We start from the raw sequence: 18,025 nt of genomic DNA on the forward strand, positions 1-18,025 counted from the left end.
CAAAACGCTAACCTGTGCTGTTGTTTCCTTTCTGTCTCCGTTTCGAAAAGCCTAACGTCAGTTTCACTTGAAAGTCTGTGATATGTGGATTCCAACTTCTCTCGTCTGTTAATACTCTGGGAAGTTTGTAGCAAGTTTTGAAAGGGGAAAAAAATGACCCCTTTAGCGCATGCGCCAGCGGGTAGGTTTTTCCGGCGCGCATCAGTGGCAGGATCTGCTAGTTGCGAGAGGAAGGCAAGAGGGCAGGTGATAAAGCTGAAGTCGTCTGAAGCTCTGAGGTGCGGAACACATCATTTAGCCGGTGTTAAGGGGTATCTCCGATATTGCACTTTTCTATCTTTGCCATCGACCACCAACTTTCCTCTGCACTAGAGCTGGACGTAATGCCATTGCACTAGGTTTTTGGGGAGATCGTAGCTGTCATTTGGCACTTTTTTTCTCGATTTTCTGACGTGGATATTGGAAAGGTGTCTTTGGCTTCAAGATATCAAAAACTTCCTCAAACAATCTCCCAAGAAGCTGTGAGATCTACGGAGAGCTTGACGTCCTGCTCAGCATGGAGGGTGGAATAGCTGCTTCATGTTTGGAGCGAAGATACCCGTATGGATGTTTCAGCAGGTAGAGAGCATTCTGATTTCAGAGTCCCGACCACTTGGATATACATCTTCAACCATCACTGGTTTCGTTACATTCAGCTTTGCATCAAAAATCGGGGAAATCGTCCACTGTGTGGCAAGTTTGGAGAACAGACAAAACATTTGAATAGCATCGGTAAAAGCTGAGTGCTGAAGCATTAGCCAACTAAACTTTTAGTCACTTGTGAGTATTTTATTTGTCATTAAGCGTTTCCGCAACATCACGCCCACGGTTTGTGAGAGCCACTAATTATTTCGATTGCTTTTGGACATTGTAAATAGCCTCCCCCTTCGTACACCCTGCTCAGTCCGTCTCATGTCAGCTTACCCACACCAAGAAAGGCAAAACGACGACAGACGGCTGGTAACCTCTACCTCTTAAGAAACGGGCACTTTCCTATTCTCCACACTTCAGTGTGCCCTGGATTGCATTTTTTGGGGAGAATAGTCATTTGGAAATCTTTAACTTTTGCCTCTGCACTGGAATTTATCGTTTGATAGCGTGAAAAGAGTGGATTACTGCCCTCCAGAAGCACAGATTTGTCCTGGTAAGTTCCTCTGCCCTGCAAGATTGTTCATCCTTTTATTTCTTTGAAGGGATAATGACGTCTTTATTTACAATTTCGTGCATCCAACTGTTAAAGTGAGACCTTTTGAGGTTACTGAGTGTAACTTTAAACCTCTGGATCCGTATTATGTCTTCTAGTAAAATACGCACTAATGTGTGGGGAGGTGTTTTTACGCCAAGAGCCATTCTGCATCTTTGGAGAACAAACGCACACGGAATTGTGTAGGAATTCTTTAAAATGCAGTGATTTGTTGGTGTTCCCCAGGCTCACGAACCCGTATATGTAGTCGTCCCCTATTTTGCCAACTTTGTTGGGGTTGGCTCCCTCTGGTGGATTGTCGTTCGAGGTTTCACCATCGGAACACTTTTAGAACAATGAGTATTCATGTGTGCTCTCAGACGTCGAGGAATAGGGTCACCGTCTCACTGACATTGAACACTGTTTTTGACGTGAAGCTCATACATCGGAATTCGTGACCGAGTAAAAGGTTTTTCACAAACTATTTTGGATTTATTGCATGCATTGTAAATGGAAAAGTATAATAATTCAGTTTTAAACAGCATGAAATATGTACTTTGGAGAATGTAGTATGAGTCATCTTGTTTCATGTTTTTTTTCCTTTTGGGAAAGATAATTGTGAAATGAAAAGGTAGCCTATGGTATTTGTAATTCTGGTTCTGAAATTTGTGTAAATGTACTTTTTTTTTTTACTTGCACAGCTTCTTCAGGTCAACTCGCAGAAAAGTCAAATTTAGATTTTATGGGATTTGACTGGGGTCCGTCATTTCTTGGGGCAAATCATGGAAACCCGGAGAAAAATCGAATTGAGTTTTTTTGAATGTCCTTCAGCATACTGTTAACATTATGTTAAACCTTATGCGTAGGCTAAACAATATGTACAATAGTTGTCTAGCCCGTGGTATTCTTGCAATGTTTAGTCCTCTCTCACATTTAACCTAAATATGTCGAAATTCCTTGCAAGTGATATAGCCTACTTGAATGATTCTGGCACTGGAGGATTATAAGCAAGTGTTAACCTTTCTTTCCCGTTGCTCTTTCGTCGACGTGCACCTGAAAAGTCGACCTCGGCATGACTAGGGCCTGTCTGCAAACCTGCCATGCACTCCTCTCTCTCTCTCTCTCTCTCTCTCTCTCTCGCTGGGAGTTATGGGCAATGCCGAACTCAATGATCTGTTTTATCGCCTTGGTTGGTGTTATGACAGGTTAACAGTTATGATCTGTCCTGTTTTAGGTCTCCTACTCGGAGTTAGTCTACACCTCTACTAGGCTCTAGCAATTTACTTTCAACGAGAAAGTACGTGATGCACCCTATATCTTTAAGTTACTTTATACTGAGATATTTCCATATTTCAACTGCCCCATACTGAGCGTGGATGTGTCCTATATCGCTGGCTTTTCACAACAAGAATGTTAGGCCAAGATATTTAGTCATAGGCTACGTCTGGCCCACCTGATAGTACTTGGGCTCTCATGTACGATGATTTATTTAAGTGTGTTTATACCCGCTGCGATACAGTATTCCCTCCTTTTCACATAAACGAACAGCAATAGTGCGGGGAATTCTAAAGATCCTATCAGCGGGATTAAAACGTCTAAAATAAAAACACATGTTCCCGTGTGATGCAGAAGTTGGCGGAGAATTTAATGATTATTAGGGAGGCCCGGTTTCTCTTTCGTACGAAACTCTGGAAAATGTAAACCATGACAAATTACTGCAAATCTTTTCTCTCCAGAATCAGGAATAGATGCAAATTGGAGAGTTGGCAGTCACAAGCACAACTCAGGCGCTCTAATGGAGAATTGTTTAACCACTAATTTGTTACCTTTTTCTCAACCAATGTTATGCTATTTGCAATGAAATATCAATTAAAAACGAAATGTTTCATGGCTTTGCGCAGCATAACGTGATTTTAAAATGACGCTAAATTCTGTTGAAAATGTAGGCCCATTTAAAATGACTTTCGCCAATTGTTTAACACAATATTTAATTAAACGGCAAATAGCATACAGGTTTACCATGTAATTATATTTATAGTCATTTTTTTTAATAAGTCAACAATTGTGTATTTATCCATTTGCTTGCGGCTCTCTGGGTGTTCATGACGCGGACGCACCTCCTAAAATATCATAGATTCATTTTGACAGCGAGAGGTAGCCTACTTGAGTTCAAATGAATCAAATATTTTGAAAATAAATATTGCAGGCTCAGTTATTTTTTATGACTTATTTTTATTCTACAAATCAGGCATTTGGGGTAGAACAACTTTATGTGGTCAGGCATAATAATAATAATAATAATTATAATAACCTGTGTGTGTTTTTGTTGCTTTGAATGAAATGTCTGTGTATAATTAAATACTGTTTGTTACCTTTGCTGTTGTGCTTCTAATCGCAGTATTGTTATTTAATAGTGCAACATGGTAAGTGGAAAGGTTGCAGAAACGTGAGCGTTTAGTCCTAATAATCATCAGTCTGGATTATACCTGTTTGTGCCCGATACAGTAAAGTAGAGAGAAATTCTCATGAGTTCTTGTAAAATAGCAGGTCTTGTAATGGGCTTCTGCACGGCTTCAGTGCTTAGACGGACCTAGAGAAATGGAGCGGCCGCTCTTGAGACCAGGGAAACAGACTGACGCGTTGTGAGGGCCTCTTTCACGTCTGCGCGATCATTGCTCAAGAGGAATCAGTTAGAAAACGAACAAACTGACGTGTTGTCTAAATATAGCAGTAATAGTCCTTCTGTTTGCTATACATTGTTGCTTGTATACACACAATCCTCTCCGGCAATAATCACAGTTTGTGCAACTTTGGCGTAAACATTAGCCTACTTTCGTGATGTTCGTGCGGGAAATAGTTTTTGTTATGGATTTTTAATAGGCATTTGGAAGATGCATGCTTTGCTTGAACTTCTTTATCCACACATGCTTTGAGAGGAGAGCTATTTCCTTTGTAAATAGGAATATAAAGTTATCCTTGGCTGTTGCAAAGGGATATCTTAATAGAGAGAGAAATGGAGAAATGTTGAGTTAAAGCTTAATAAGATGTGAAGGTAGACAAGGGCAGTTTACTAATACAAATGATACACAAGTGATTTAATTTTCATTTGAAAATCCCCTTGGTTGCAATGGAGCTCTTATTCCAACAACCACTGTGAAGCTAATTGAATGAGATTGAGGTAAATGGGGCCAAGGGCCAGGCCTATGCCCCCAGTTCATTTTCTTATTCAGCAAGGAATGTTCTTATCATTGAATAAAGTGAACTGTCCAGCAGGAATGCTGTGTGTTGGTTGGTCTTGAAGGCTGTTCTATTCTCCTGGGCTGCACGTCTATCAGTTCTATGTGATTCACACTGAAGTCTGCTGCCAAATGACTGCTTTGCAAGCAGCGATGGCCCCAGGCTCGAACTGTGCAAGCACATGTGCATGCAAGTACACAAATTATACTTTACACGAACACATAGACACACACACACACACACACACACACACACACACAGTCTTTGTCTCTCTCTCTCCCTCCATCCTTCAACGCTCTCTGTTTGGGTGTATGCACTGTATATATATATTTGGGTGCAGTCTGTTGCGCATGCAGTCCATATTTCATGTGCGTTGTCACTTGCGCACACACACCGGGTCATTTTTATGATTGTGATTAGGTGCTAGTGGCCTGGGTCAGATGTTTGTTCTTTTGTGTATTTGTGTGTGTGTGTGTGTGTGTGTGTGAGAGAGAGAGTGTGTGTGTGTGTGTGTGTGTGTGTGTGTGTGTGTGTGTGTGTGTGTGTGTGTGTGTGTGTGTGTGAGAAAGAGAACCATGTGCTCACCCGATCTCCCCTGCTCCTGCTCCCCTCCAGAGCTGCTCTTCCAGAATGTTCCGGCGGCACGGCGTGGCGTGCTCGGCGCTGACGGGCTCCATGGACGCGAGGCACGGCGTGGTGGCCATCACCTTCCTGGCCTTCTTCATGCAGGTGGTGGTGGAGGCCAGCTCCTGGTGGTGCGTACACACACAATCGCACACTCACTCACTCACTCACTCACTCACACACACGCACACACACACACACTTTCTCTCTCTCCCTCTCTCAGGCTCTTCCCGCTCCCAAATTAGACCGCCGACTCAGGGGCTGCATTCATATATGATGTGTGTGTGTGTGTGTGTGTTTGTGTGTGAGAGTGAAAGAGAGAGGTAGAGGGAATCGGTGCATAAGGTACACTATAGTGGTACAGATGGTTGTGCCAATGCCAGACAGTGTGGATAAGGAACTAGACCAACTCCTATCCTTCATCTTTGCTCTCTCTCTCTCTCTCTCTCTCTCTCTCACTGTCCCTTTTTATCTCTCTCTCTCTCTCTCTCTCTTTGTCTCTCTCCATGTCCGCGCCCTTTTTTCCATACCATTCCCACTTTTGCTGATGGTCTATCCACCATATAGTCTGGCCTTTGCCCCCGTGTGTGTGTGCGTGTGTGTGTGTGCTTGTATCCCACACATGAAATCATGCAGGAATAATGCAACATGCTGACTTTAGCACAGGCGCTCTCTCACATCCACTTTTTCCCCCCTCTGTATTTTCTTTTGCCCCACATTGCCAAACCAAAATGATGAATATTATATAAAACATAGAATGCTGTGGTTTTCATGAGCATTTCCAAATATGTGCAGGCACGAACTGCGTAGGAGTGTGTGCGTGAGCGTGTGTGTGTGTGTGTGTGTGTGTGTTTCCTTTTTTTTCATGCCTGTATGTGTTTGTGCACTCGCGGATCCTTTCCTCTTTCCATTAATAGAAAAGACAAAATAGGAGTGTGTCAGGCCAAGTATCAGACAGCCCCAAATGTACTTGTTAAAGGGAAAAAGATGTTTTTACTGATTGCTGGGTTTGTTTCGCTCCACTGATATCAGCTCCATTGCTTTTTGGGGTTGGAACAGTGCGCGTTCAGATCCCGAGCTGTAATTTTACCAAAGGAAAAATTAATGTAATTGCATCCAACATGCAATTGCATGCAACTCTAGCACTTAATTCCTAATAAACGTACAACCGTTCTCTAGGGGACAGCAAAAAACAGCAAGTGATTGCAGTCTCTTCTTTTCTGTGTGTGTGTGAGTGTGTGTGTGTGCGCGAGTTTTGTTTTTGAAATTGTGTTTTTAAGAGTTGGCTTTGTTCACCTACGCTTTTACGTCGCGTCTACCTGATCCCTGATCCCCCCCTTGCTTTCCTCACTTGTAAATGCTCGGAGTCTCGGAGCTGCATTAAGTCACCTCCAATTAAGGCAATAATGGCATTAGTGAAATCCCCTTAGTGTCACCCGCGGATATTCCTTACACGCCGGGCCGCGCACACAGCCACAGAGCCGCAGATAAGAGGCCTATTGAGCCACCAGAGAGAGGGCCAGGGAGCGGACGCCACTCGCCTGGGCTGCCCCTCCAGGCTGGCCGGGGGTCTCGGCTTACAATCCAGCGTGTCCGAGCCTCTCGGTGTCCCCTCTATATGCACACACACACACACACATACTGTAGACACACACACACACACACACACACACATACACATATACGCACATACACATACTGCTCAGACCAGTCCGCAGGTGCTAATGATTTACTGTGTCAGAGAGGAGAGCGGCAGGGAGTGTGTTTGTGCACCCCCTCTCCCCCCCCCCCCCCCCCCTGCCCCCCCACATACACACACACACACACACACACACGCACACACAACCTCTCACCCCTTCTCCTATCTCCAACACTGCCCCCCCCCCCCCCCCCCCCCACACACACACCCCTCCAGTAATTTCCACAGTGGATCAGATTTCGTAGGGGACTAATTGAGCTGCTGTGTGTGTGTGTGTGTGTGTGTGTGTGTGTGTGTGTGTGTGTGTGTGTGTGTGTGCGCACGCCTATGTGGGGCTGTTTCCCCTCACGCAGGTCCCTGGCCATGAATCCGCTGCTGATCCCCGAGGCTTACATCATCAGCGCGCAGCCTCTCTGCAGTCAGCTGGCCGGCCTGTCCAAGGGCCAGAAGAAGCTGTGCCAGCTCTACCAGGACCACATGCAGTACATCGGCGAGGGCGCCAAGACGGGCATCCGCGAGTGCCAGTTCCAGTTCCGCCACCGCCGCTGGAACTGCAGCACCGTGGACAACTCGTCCGTCTTCGGCCGCGTCATGCAGATAGGTAAGCGTCCCAGCAGCGGTCAGCCATGTGTGTATCACACACACACACACACACACACACTCAGACTCTCACAGACAGACACACACACACACACACACACACACACAAGCACACTCAGACTCTCACAGACACACACACACACACACACACACACACACACACACACACACACTCCAAGTGACTGACTCAACCGAATACTGACCAGCACCTTTATACAGCTCACAGATTAGCTGTCTGACTCTTTGAAAGAGGTCTGACAAAGGTTTTCATATTCAATTAGCACCTTCGGCTGCTTTAAGATGGTGCCGGCCAAATCTGTCTCTTTCATGTTTATATTATGGGCTGTACAGCTCTTTTTAGCTCTCTCTCTCTCTCTCTCTCTCTCTCTCTCTCTCTCTCTCTCTCTCTCTCTCTCTCTCTCTCTCTCTTCTGAGGGCTCTTTTTTCCCCCCCCTCCCTTGCCGCTCTAAAATGCAACCACATGTTGAGTTGAGTACTCATATCTACTTATTGGTCATTAGTCCTATCTGTTGAGTGCCAGAGCACCCCACTCGTATTCCTCAGCCTGCCTCCTTCTCAGTGGGGCGGATTACGAGCACGGTGCCGGGGCGCGTTCGACCCGCTCCGCTCCGCTCGGATCTCTCCCCTCGTTAGAGGCGTCCCCTTGCCAATTTCTCCTGTTTCTCTTGGGTTTTCGAGCGCGGCTCGGAATGCAGATACCGTACAATACCATCTTTGGCTCCCGCCAGCGAGCGGAGCGGAGCGAGCCCAAGCAGCCGCTTTGGTCCTCTTGACCCGCATCATCCCCTCGCTGCTGCTTAGAGGACCTGAGGTTTTGGCTCTGACGTGTCGCGAGGGCTGTACTGGGATCAGCCCCGACTGTGGTCAGCTGGATTTAAAGGGAGATTAATGGGAGAAAATTGCCGCGCGGGCCGCGGCCAACAAATGTCCCTGCTCAGTCTCTCCACGGTGTGTTACGTGTGTGTGTGTGTGTGTGTGTGTGTGTGTGTGTGTGTGTCTTTAAGTGTGTGTGTGTGTGACTTTGAGTGTGTGTGTGTGTGTCTTTGAGTGTTTGTGTGTCTTTGAGTGTGTGTGTTTGATTTGTTGATGCTTGTACGGTTGTGTGTGTGTGTGTGTGTGTGTGTGTCTTTGAGTGTGTGTGTTTGATTTGTTGATGCTTGTACGGTTGTGTGTGTGTGTGTGTGGGTGTGTGTGTGTGACTTGTGGATGCTCGTACGGCTCCCCGGGCCGCGCGGCGTCCCAAAGCCCAGGCAGGCACTTCGTTCTCGGGCCTCGTCTCCGGCGAAGAGCAGGGCCCGAGTCAATCCTTGGCCTTCCCCCCCTTTCGCTTAATGCATAGGGCCGCACATGGAACTGCTCATTTTTAGCAGCTGTGGTTAAGAAATAGTTTTATGGTGAGGTCTTGCGAATAAATCAAGTGCGGGCTCCCTCGAAATGGCTCGTGCCTGACACCGAGAATGGTGAGTAATTGTGTTTCCCCCAAATTTATGCCTGCCCTGTATTTAAAGTTAATGCAAGCACATCCAGCACACTCGTCCGGCCATGGGCAGGGCAGCGCGCGCCGCTTTCCCAGGGTTGCGGAGGCCGAGTGTGCCTCCTCTGTGGCCGGCGTATCGCCATATGGCCAGCGCCACTCGAGTCGGCAAGGTACCTTACCGTACCTTATAGCGCCGCGTTTTTATTGGTGGTTAGGAGAAGCTGGTTATTGCTGGTGCGGTAATGTATTTTCTATGGGCTCTGTCAAAATGTTTAATGCTACCAGATTGGCTCTTGTAAAGGTGGCTTAGTGGTGGCATTTATGGCTGTTTTCGAAGTCTGGAGTCCTGTGCTCTTCAGCTCCTGTAAATAGCCGTAGCATTTTCACTGCAGGCTTTTTTCCTTCGTTCAGGGGGGTTTGGTTAAGTGGTAGTAAAAGCTTGTAGACGTTGAGTATAGTCTTGAGCACAAACCTCACCCTTCGCCCTACGCACATATTTCTACAAATGTGACATTGACAACTTTCGCCGTTTTTCTTTTTTTGTGCTTAGTAGACCTGAGTAGACAAATGCATATTGAGAAAATGATGAGCGGATGGCTTCTATAATATTGTGCTTGTGTGTGTTTGTTTGTGAGTGTTTTTCTGTGAGTCCTAAGTCCTAAACATATGCTCAAAAGCTAATGAATTAGAGATGAGGCTGTGGCCTAGCCAAATGCAGGCCTGTCAAAGTGAGCCTGGAAATTCTGGCTAGTCCTGCCACTGCCCATGATGTTGCTAATGTACACAGCCCTCTGCTTAAAGGGATCCACTCTTCGCGGAGGGTTCCTGTGCCATGGCCAACGCAGAAATCTGCCCGCTTTCCCTTTAAGAAACGAGCGTGTTTACATTTGCAAATTCCTCTTGGGGCATATACTCAACTGTATTTAAAAAGGCCGAGCCGTCTCCGTGCAGGCTAGGTGTGGATGTGGGGGCTAGTTTTCTTCACTCACTTTCCTTGCTCCTGGAGATGTTGGGTGTCCCATGTGTTGGCCCCTTCGCTTGACACATCAACATGACTACCTTGCAAATGCATCTTACCAAAAAAGAAAACAGAAAAAAAAACCCCTCTCGTGTCGGTCTCGGCAGTGCCAAGAAACTATTCGCCTTAATCGTGTAGGACTCGTCCATCTCCACTTGTCCGAGTGATGGATGGGCGATATCCAGGGAAGAGGCCGGGGGACCTGGCGCACGCATGCCCAGGTTGGCAGGCCCTGCTGCGGGGAGGATGCTTTGGCTCCCTGGAGGGGGTCTGGGGGTGGAGCTGATGGGGGGCGGGGGGGGGGTATGAGATGTGGGTCAGGGGGGAAGAGGAGGCAGCGTCAGCTCAGGCTGAGGACAGCCTGTCTGTCGACAGCTTCGCTATTAGGCCTGTCTCCTCCGACGAATCCCAAACAGTAAAAGAAAGTAATAACCTTTTTCTCTTTCCCCCTGGCTGAGCCTTCCCCGTCGAAAAAACCCTTCCCATCTGGATAAGATTCATTCACTCACTCGCGCTCTCTTTCGCTCTCTCTCCCTCTCTCTCCCTCTCTCTCTCTCGCACTCACTCTCTCTCTCTCTTGCTCTCTTTCCCTCTCCCTCTCTTACTGTACATTTACTCCCTCACTCTCTAGCTCTCACTCTCGCTCTCTCTCGCTCATTCAGGCGTACTCCCTTATTCTGGTATTTTCATCTGGAGTTTGGTTTCCAGGGAGCGGCGTACTAAATTTGAGAGACAGGTTTTCAGTCTGTTTATTTTGTTCCCCTCTTTGGCTGTGTTGACCTTTGTTGCCTGCTGACTGGACTAATGTCTCTCCGCTGCTTCCAACCCCCCCCCCCCACACACACACACACACACACACACACACACACACGCTCCATATTTTTCCTCCGTTTCGCCTGGACTCCTCCACACTATCTGTCGGACTAGTGTGGGCCGAGTGTAGAGTGGACTAGCGTGTTGGGGTTTTTTTTTACAGTGGAGACTATTGACCTTTTTCTGCAGTGACAAGAATAGAAGCGCTCTATTTTTATTGCATTCATCAGCTTCTCAGAACCGTTCACTGTGCAAACGGGGGAAAAGAAAAAACAGCATTGAGAAAAAGAACCACGGTTGCAGATACAAGCCTCCACCACCAGGGGGCATACTGCCAGCTAGTGCAAACCTACTGTAACTGGTGCCCTCAGGGCAGGAGGAGTCAGGGTGGCTGGGGTCCAGTGGAGGCCCACCAGGTGCTGTGGGTTAGCAATAGCATACTGTGGTGCATTATGGCCAGTGGCCCGCTGGATTTACGAGCAGTGGGCCTGACCCGGCGCTGGAGACGTGGATTGTCTCTCCGTGGCGTCCATCCCTCATGGGCCAGCGCATGGTGCTCTGTTAGACTTGGCTTGCTGTTGTATTCCTAGAGTTCAGGTCAGCACAGCAAGAAGGTAACCGAGCACACATCTGTAGGAGCAGCGAGCACTGCCAAGGTGCTCACTCGCTCTCCCGCTTTCTCTCTTTCTCTCCCTTTCTCTCTCTTTTCCCCCTCTCTTCCCCCCTCTTGTTCTTGCCCATACTCAGTGGGCCCACTGTAGTTCAACTCTGAGTCCTTTATGACTCAGCCTAAACATTACCCAGTAAATCACTACATCCACCCCCCCCCCCCCCACACACACACACACACACACCACAAACCCCACCCCATACTGCTCACAGTCGTACGGTTCCTCTGTGCTGCTGCTCGAGGTTTCCATCGGAGCTGGCTGAAGCTGATTGAGTCTGAAGGCCCCCTGACGCGCGGCCAGTGTGTGCATCTGTATCCCCTCCCCACCTCCCCTGGCTGATTTGTTTGACTTCTCTCTCTCTCTCTCTCTCTCTCTCTCTGTGTGTTTGTTTGTTTGTTTGTTCTCACAGGTAGCCGGGAGACGGCGTTCACGTACGCCATCAGCGCGGCGGGCGTGGTCAACGCCGTGAGCCGCGCCTGCCGGGAGGGCGAGCTGTCCAGCTGCGGTTGCAGCCGCGCCGCCCGGCCCAAGGACCTGCCGCGCGACTGGCTGTGGGGCGGCTGCGGCGACAACCTCATGTACGGCTACCGCTTCTCCAAGGAGTTTGTGGACGCGCGCGAGCGGGAGAAGACCTACTCCAAGGGCTCCATCGAGAGCGCCCGGCTCATGATGAACCTCCACAACAACGAGGCCGGACGACGGGTGCGTCCACACACTCTTTCTTTTTTTTTTTTTTCTTTTTTTAATCCATCGTCTTTGGAGACGAGATGTTGCTGAAATGTACTCTCTATTAACGTGAGATAAATTCTCTGAAATAGAGAGCTGGCAATTACACAGAAATTTACACACACACGCTCACACAATCACTCTTAAACTGTCCTGGGTTCTTTTAGGAATTATCTCGATATTGAATTACACCATTCAGTTTCACCAGACAGAGATCTCCAGTATCAAAAAGCCAAGTGTGATTAAGGTGTTCCCGGGGGAGCAGTGCCGCGGACGAGGGATTAAGCTCTGGACTAAATTATCCTTTCAAAAGAGACTTATTTTGAAATGACATTTGGTTCAGGACAAGGCTTCATTATTCATGGGAAACGGCTCGGGGGCCTGTAACGCGCTGTGTCCAATGCATGTTTCTAATTCATCAAATTCATTTAGCTGTCGATGCTGAGCATCTCTGCCTGCCTAACTGGGCTGGTGCGGCCCAGTGCTTAATGTATTCCATGGCGTTTTTGTGTGTGTGTGTGTGTGTGTGTGTGTGTGTGTGTGTGTGTGTGTGTGTGTTCTGTAGCCAGCCCCCAGTGCCTCTTGTTGCTGCTCTTTATCAGGAAACAGCCTCGTTATAAACAGACGCTGTGTATTAGCTACAGCGGCGAGCCATGCCAAAAAATATGTATGCATGCATTGCTCAGCCAACGGTCTCTGAAGTGGACGACATCAGAGGAGCAGAACTCCTTTTTTTTTTCATTTGTAGAGAATGTTCCGGTGGGTATGCAGTCATAGCTGTGGAATAGCTCAGGAGTTCAGTGTGTCTGACAGGCCAGTAAACGACGGCATGACGGCTTGACACGTAGCCTTCTTTGAGATGTTATCGACACACAGAAGAAAAGAGAGAGAGAGAGAAAGAGAGAGAGAGAGAGAGGGATAGAGAAGGGGGAATATAGGCCAGTCTGATCTTCATCATATCGCCTCTCATCTGGTTAACAGCTCTGTCTCGCCCTCCTTTTTGAAGAGCGCGCTTTGATCTCCAGGATTGTGAAGGTTTTCTGCTAGATCCAATCGTGATGTCTCTCTCTCTCTCCCTCTCTCTCTCCCTCTCTCTCTCTCTCTCCCTCTCTCTCTCTCTTTCTCTCTCTCTTTCTCTTTCTCTGTCTTTTCTTCTCGGGAGTTACCCATATGATTGAACCTACCTCAAAGGAAATGTGAAGGCAGCCAAACACTTGTCTTTTTTCCATGTGTATGTGCAGATCCCCTCCCCTTGCTCTGCGTGGACCTTTACCGCTCTTACAAGTTCTCCCACACATGCCCTACATTGCAGGAGATCTCCCATGCAGATGCAAATTGCTTTGGCAGACCGGCGCTCTCTAGCTTGGCTTCAGCATACTTTATGAAAACTGTTTTTGAGACTATATGTTAATGTGCATCTCGATACAAGCACATGTCAGTCTTTCAAGATGTTGGACATGTTTATGAGCCATGGAGCCAGGTGATTTGTTTTTTTGCGATGTGTGTTGCGCCGTTTTGTGCTCCTCTTGCGGTCGGTCGTGCTGTGAATGTTGTATTCTGCACTCAGGGGTCCCCTTTTTGACCGGAATCTCTCTCTCTTCCTCTCTTCCTCTCTTCCTCTCTTTCTCTCTTCCTCTCTTTCTCTCTCTCTCTCTTTCTCTCTTCCTTTCTCTCTCTTTCTCTCGTTCTCTCTCTCTCTTCCTCTCTTTCTCTCTCTTCTCTCCGGCCCTCGCAGGCGGTGTCGGACCTGGCGCACGTCTCGTGCAAGTGCCACGGCGTGTCGGGCTCGTGCAGCCTGAAGACCTGCTGGCTCCAGCTGGCCGACTTCCGCAAGGTGGGCGACCTGCTGAAGGAGAAGTACGACAGCGGCGCCTCCATGAAGCTCAACGCGCGCGGCAAGCTGGTCCAGGTGCACAACAAGTTCAACCCGCCCACCGCCCAGGACCTGGTCTACATCGACCCCAGCCCGGACTACTGCGTGGTCAACAAGACCACCGGCTCCCTGGGCACGCAGGGCCGGCTGTGCAACAAGACGTCCGAGGGCATGGACGGCTGCGCGCTCATGTGCTGCGGCCGCGGCTACGACCAGTTCAAGGCCACCCTGGTGGAGCGCTGCCACTGCAAGTTCCACTGGTGCTGCTACGTCAAGTGCAAGCGCTGCTCCCGAACCGTGGACCAGTTCGTCTGCAAATAACACACACAGTAACACACACACACACACACACACACACACATACACACAGTACATGTACATACACATAGATACACACACATACACGTACACACACACACACACACTAACACACGCATGAGCGAGCGAGATTAAGAGAGCGTGTGTGAGAGAAAACGTGTGAGACAATGGGGAAAGATGGACAGAGAAGAAGAAAAAGAAGAAGAAAAGAGAGCGTGTGGAATGGGGAAGAGAGGAGGAAATGACAAAAAAAAACACATAGCGGAGATAAAAAAATAAACTATATAAATTATATTTATAGATTTAAACAATTATACCATTTTCAAAAAGACTGACAGTTTGTTTGTTTTTTTCCTTCTAAGTAATAGGTACAAAAAATTCTAAAGTGTCTTCCAAAAAAACCTGGGAGAATCATTGAATATTTATTTTCTAAGAGTTTTTTTTTTTTTGTTCTCTTCTGGCTTTCCAAAGTGGAGTTAACCAACACAGTAGTGCATATATAGAATTGACCAGGCTTGTTTTTAAATGTGCCTCTCCGTAGCCCCATACAGTACAGCAGCCCGAGGGCTCCATCTTGCCGTGTAATGAGAGCCTGGCCTGCAGCGTGTTGTATAAAGCCGTCTTGTCCCGTGGTGCTCGGCAGTAGATGGGATAGATGGTCCTGGTGCCCAGCCAGTTTCCTGCAGCCTCCCCTGACCGCTCCGTGGCGGACACTAGGAGCTGACCCCCCCCCCCCCATACACTCCATTTCCTAAAACCCCGGTGCTTCCTTGGACTATCATGCCACCGGCGGTCAGTGCCTTCAGCTCTCTCTGCTGCCCTAAACAGTTAAAAGAGTCAGGATTGGTCTGTTCAGCAACAGCAAGCTGTTTATTTGTCCTCACTATCACTGCAAATGGTATGTATCAGTAACGTAACTACACTGGACAGTAGATGAAGCCTTTTTTTTGCTTTTCACAGAAAAAAAAGAACGTGCACACATTCTTTTTGAAATACTGTAAAACCTCTCACTTCACCTCAGACCATCCCCTCTTTTAGCTGGTGTTCCTTTGAGGACAATTTTATACTCTCATAGATTGTATGCAAATGGCTGATTCCAAATGCATTTAGATTTTTTAATATAAACTATCAGAAAATGCCCACCGGAGGAAAAAAATAACTTTTTTTCAGATTTTTAAGTACATTATGCACTTTCAAAGACAAGATTCCACCCGTCCAGTAGACCTTTTTCAAGTTGATCATAATATAGCATATTTTACTCTAATCTCCATATTATCTCAGATATCCGTGGAACATATAAGATCATAGTTAAAATGGTTTTAAATATATATGGGCAGTATCTTGGTTTTTGAGGGTGAAGTATCCCATGTTCTGTATATACTTCGTCTAACCATGCAATCATTAAATTGTATGTACCATATTTATTTCTCAGCTTATTTTCCTCTGTTAATAGCTACCCTAACTCCTCCCGTAGTTTTTTTTTTTTTTTTGTGATTGCAGTCAGCTAGAGGGCCACTTTCTATGCAGTTCACTCTGGTGTCCTTTCTGGTGTCTTGTTAAAGGGAATTCCACCATTGCATTTTGGAGATCACATTCGTTCACACGGACTTAAGCTTTCCTCACAGAATTTTCTTTTTTTTACCACAGTCCTGTCATTTTTTTTCTTGAAAGTTCACATGTGGGGTCACTTGTGTGACATCTCACTTTTTTGTAAGGGGGAGGAGGGGGTCAAGTCACCATGGCAGCCAAGCCTTTTTGAAGTACTGTTCCATTTTGCCTTTTCAGATTGTTCCTCATGCCACACCGTACTCTCTCTCTTTTTTATCATCAATGCTACTACTCATTATCAATCCAACCTGTATATTTATTATCCTTTATGATTTTTATTGAGGCTTGGAAGAAGTTATTTTCTTATAGCTGTTTTTATTATTTTATTTTTATTTTTTGTTTTTAACTCAGACATTGTGCTCTAATGCTTCAATACATTTTACACCGTAATAAAATTAACAAAAAGCTCAACATTGTTCATCTTTTGACAGTGACAGAGGAAACTGGCTGTTATGGTCCTTCTCATCTTGCATTGCAGTGGAATTCACTCTGCTAATAAATGTCCAGAGCTTAGAAGCTTTTTATTAAAAAAATAAATAAATATGTGTGTATATTTTACTGAATCCCAGGTAATGAATTTGACTTTTTTCTATGTTTTGTACAGAAATGATTACGGTAAGATGTGTCTGTATTTTTATATCCTTTCGTTTTTTTTGTTCGTTTTTGTTTTTGTTTTTTTTAGTTATGAAGTGTCTGCCAGTGACCGTCTCTCCAGACCGTGATTCACCAACTTTTAGTATGAACAAATCTGAATCAAACATCTTCAACAAATAAATTTATCTGGAATCTTCTATGGTGTCTGACTATCCTATGGACTATCCCTGACATCCCTTTGGGTTCTTTTTCAGCTCTTCAGCTGTTGTTAAACTGCAAGACAAAATGACTGAAAATGTCTTGACAGTCTTAACCACTGTGGTGTGCAATATTTCATGATTCATTGCCTTACTTTAGATTGCTTTTGAGGGAGAGATTACTTGTGAGAACTCTAATCTTGGGGAACTGTTTTTGTAATAGCTACAATCAAGAGATTGATAGATAGACTGGGGAGTGACATTTTCATTTTTAAAAAATTTACAGTTAATGTTGGTTTCTTGGAGGATATTTTCCCCTCAATATATCAGTTATATTATTGTTATTGCAGTTAGTTACAGTTATCTCGAATTACAGTACATGAAGTTTTTAAAGATTGTGGGAAGAAAGGGAAGGTTTTTCTGCGTAAAATGTGCATGACAAAAAAAGATAAACATTTTTATTTGATTTTGGGGTTAGTCAGATGTCTGAAAGGGGCACACTAATAACGAAAATAAAGAACAGCCTAATGAACCAAATTAGTCTATCAGGTAGCAATGCAAATCAATTAGTCAGTGCTATTGTCTTGGTGTAGTAGTTCATCTTTACACACTCTCTCTCTCTCACACACACACACACACACACACACACACACACACACATACCCTTGTGCAGCTCTCACTGCAGATGTTACCCTCTGTCCTCTTTCCTGGTGAGATCTGCCGCTGATGCGGGCGCGCGGCGCACACTCACGCCCCGTCCCGAAGAGAGGAACAACACTCTCATTCTTCTCTCGCTTCTGACTGCTGCGATAGCGCACGCAGCCGAGCGCCCGCCCGGCACAGGAGCCTGAGGAGTTCAAATTAAGACCACTTTCCAAACTTCAAGGACGCCCTGAGTGGGCTTTATCTCCCAGGAAAATATCTCCAGGCATGCCATCTGATGACTGTAATCCCCGTTTGATGTCTGCTTCGCTCTCTCTCAGTCTTTCCCACTCACTCTCTCTCTCTCTCTCTCCCTCTCTCCCTCTCTCTCTCTACTTGTGAGGGTACTTGTGAAGTACCTGTCTCTGAACTACTCTATTAACATAAAAAAGGAGCAGTAAAGTCTATGTGGAATAACAAATAAATAGTTCATCATAACAGTCATTATGTTTTATGAGGGTTCGAAGCTGCTCCCCTCATAACACACTATTTGTGGTTTTGGCAGTCAGTCTTTGTGAGTAATGATTTGAATTAGAGGTGAGAATAGCTCTTTTTTTTTGTCTCCGCCTGCCATAAGTGTTGATAAAAAGCGAACATTAAATCACCAGTTTTGGATTAAGCCGTC

The 18,025-nt window shown here is 46.3% G+C and overlaps 1 protein-coding gene across 1 annotated transcript; it reads left to right on the forward strand.

Annotated features, from left to right (window-relative positions):
* The first annotated feature begins 238 nt into the window (after positions 1–238).
* wnt5a (wingless-type MMTV integration site family, member 5a) lies at positions 239–16,470 on the forward strand. Its single transcript, XM_062541677.1, has 5 exons — positions 239–1,183; positions 5,075–5,214; positions 7,136–7,383; positions 11,792–12,084; positions 13,844–16,470. Exons 2-5 carry the CDS (start codon positions 5,090–5,092, stop codon positions 14,300–14,302), a joined length of 1,125 nt encoding a protein of 374 aa, XP_062397661.1. The 5' UTR covers positions 239–1,183; positions 5,075–5,089; the 3' UTR covers positions 14,303–16,470.
* Positions 16,471–18,025: the final 1,555 nt, after the last annotated feature.

Source organism: Sardina pilchardus, chromosome 7 (assembly GCF_963854185.1).
Source record: "Sardina pilchardus chromosome 7, fSarPil1.1, whole genome shotgun sequence".
NCBI lineage: Eukaryota > Metazoa > Chordata > Actinopteri > Clupeiformes > Clupeidae > Sardina > Sardina pilchardus.

What these genes read in the sequence shown, in the direction of transcription:
- wnt5a (XM_062541677.1), top strand. Translation starts at nt 5,090, where the DNA reads ATGTTCCGGCGGCACGGCGTGGCGTGCTCGGCGCTGACGGGCTCCATG. An exon ending in CGGCCGCGTCATGCAGATAG is followed by an intron (nt 7,384 to 11,791) that starts GTAAGCGTCCCA and finishes TTGTTCTCACAG; the next exon opens with GTAGCCGGGAGACGGCGTTC. An exon ending in ACAACGAGGCCGGACGACGG is followed by an intron (nt 12,085 to 13,843) that starts GTGCGTCCACAC and finishes CGGCCCTCGCAG; the next exon opens with GCGGTGTCGGACCTGGCGCA.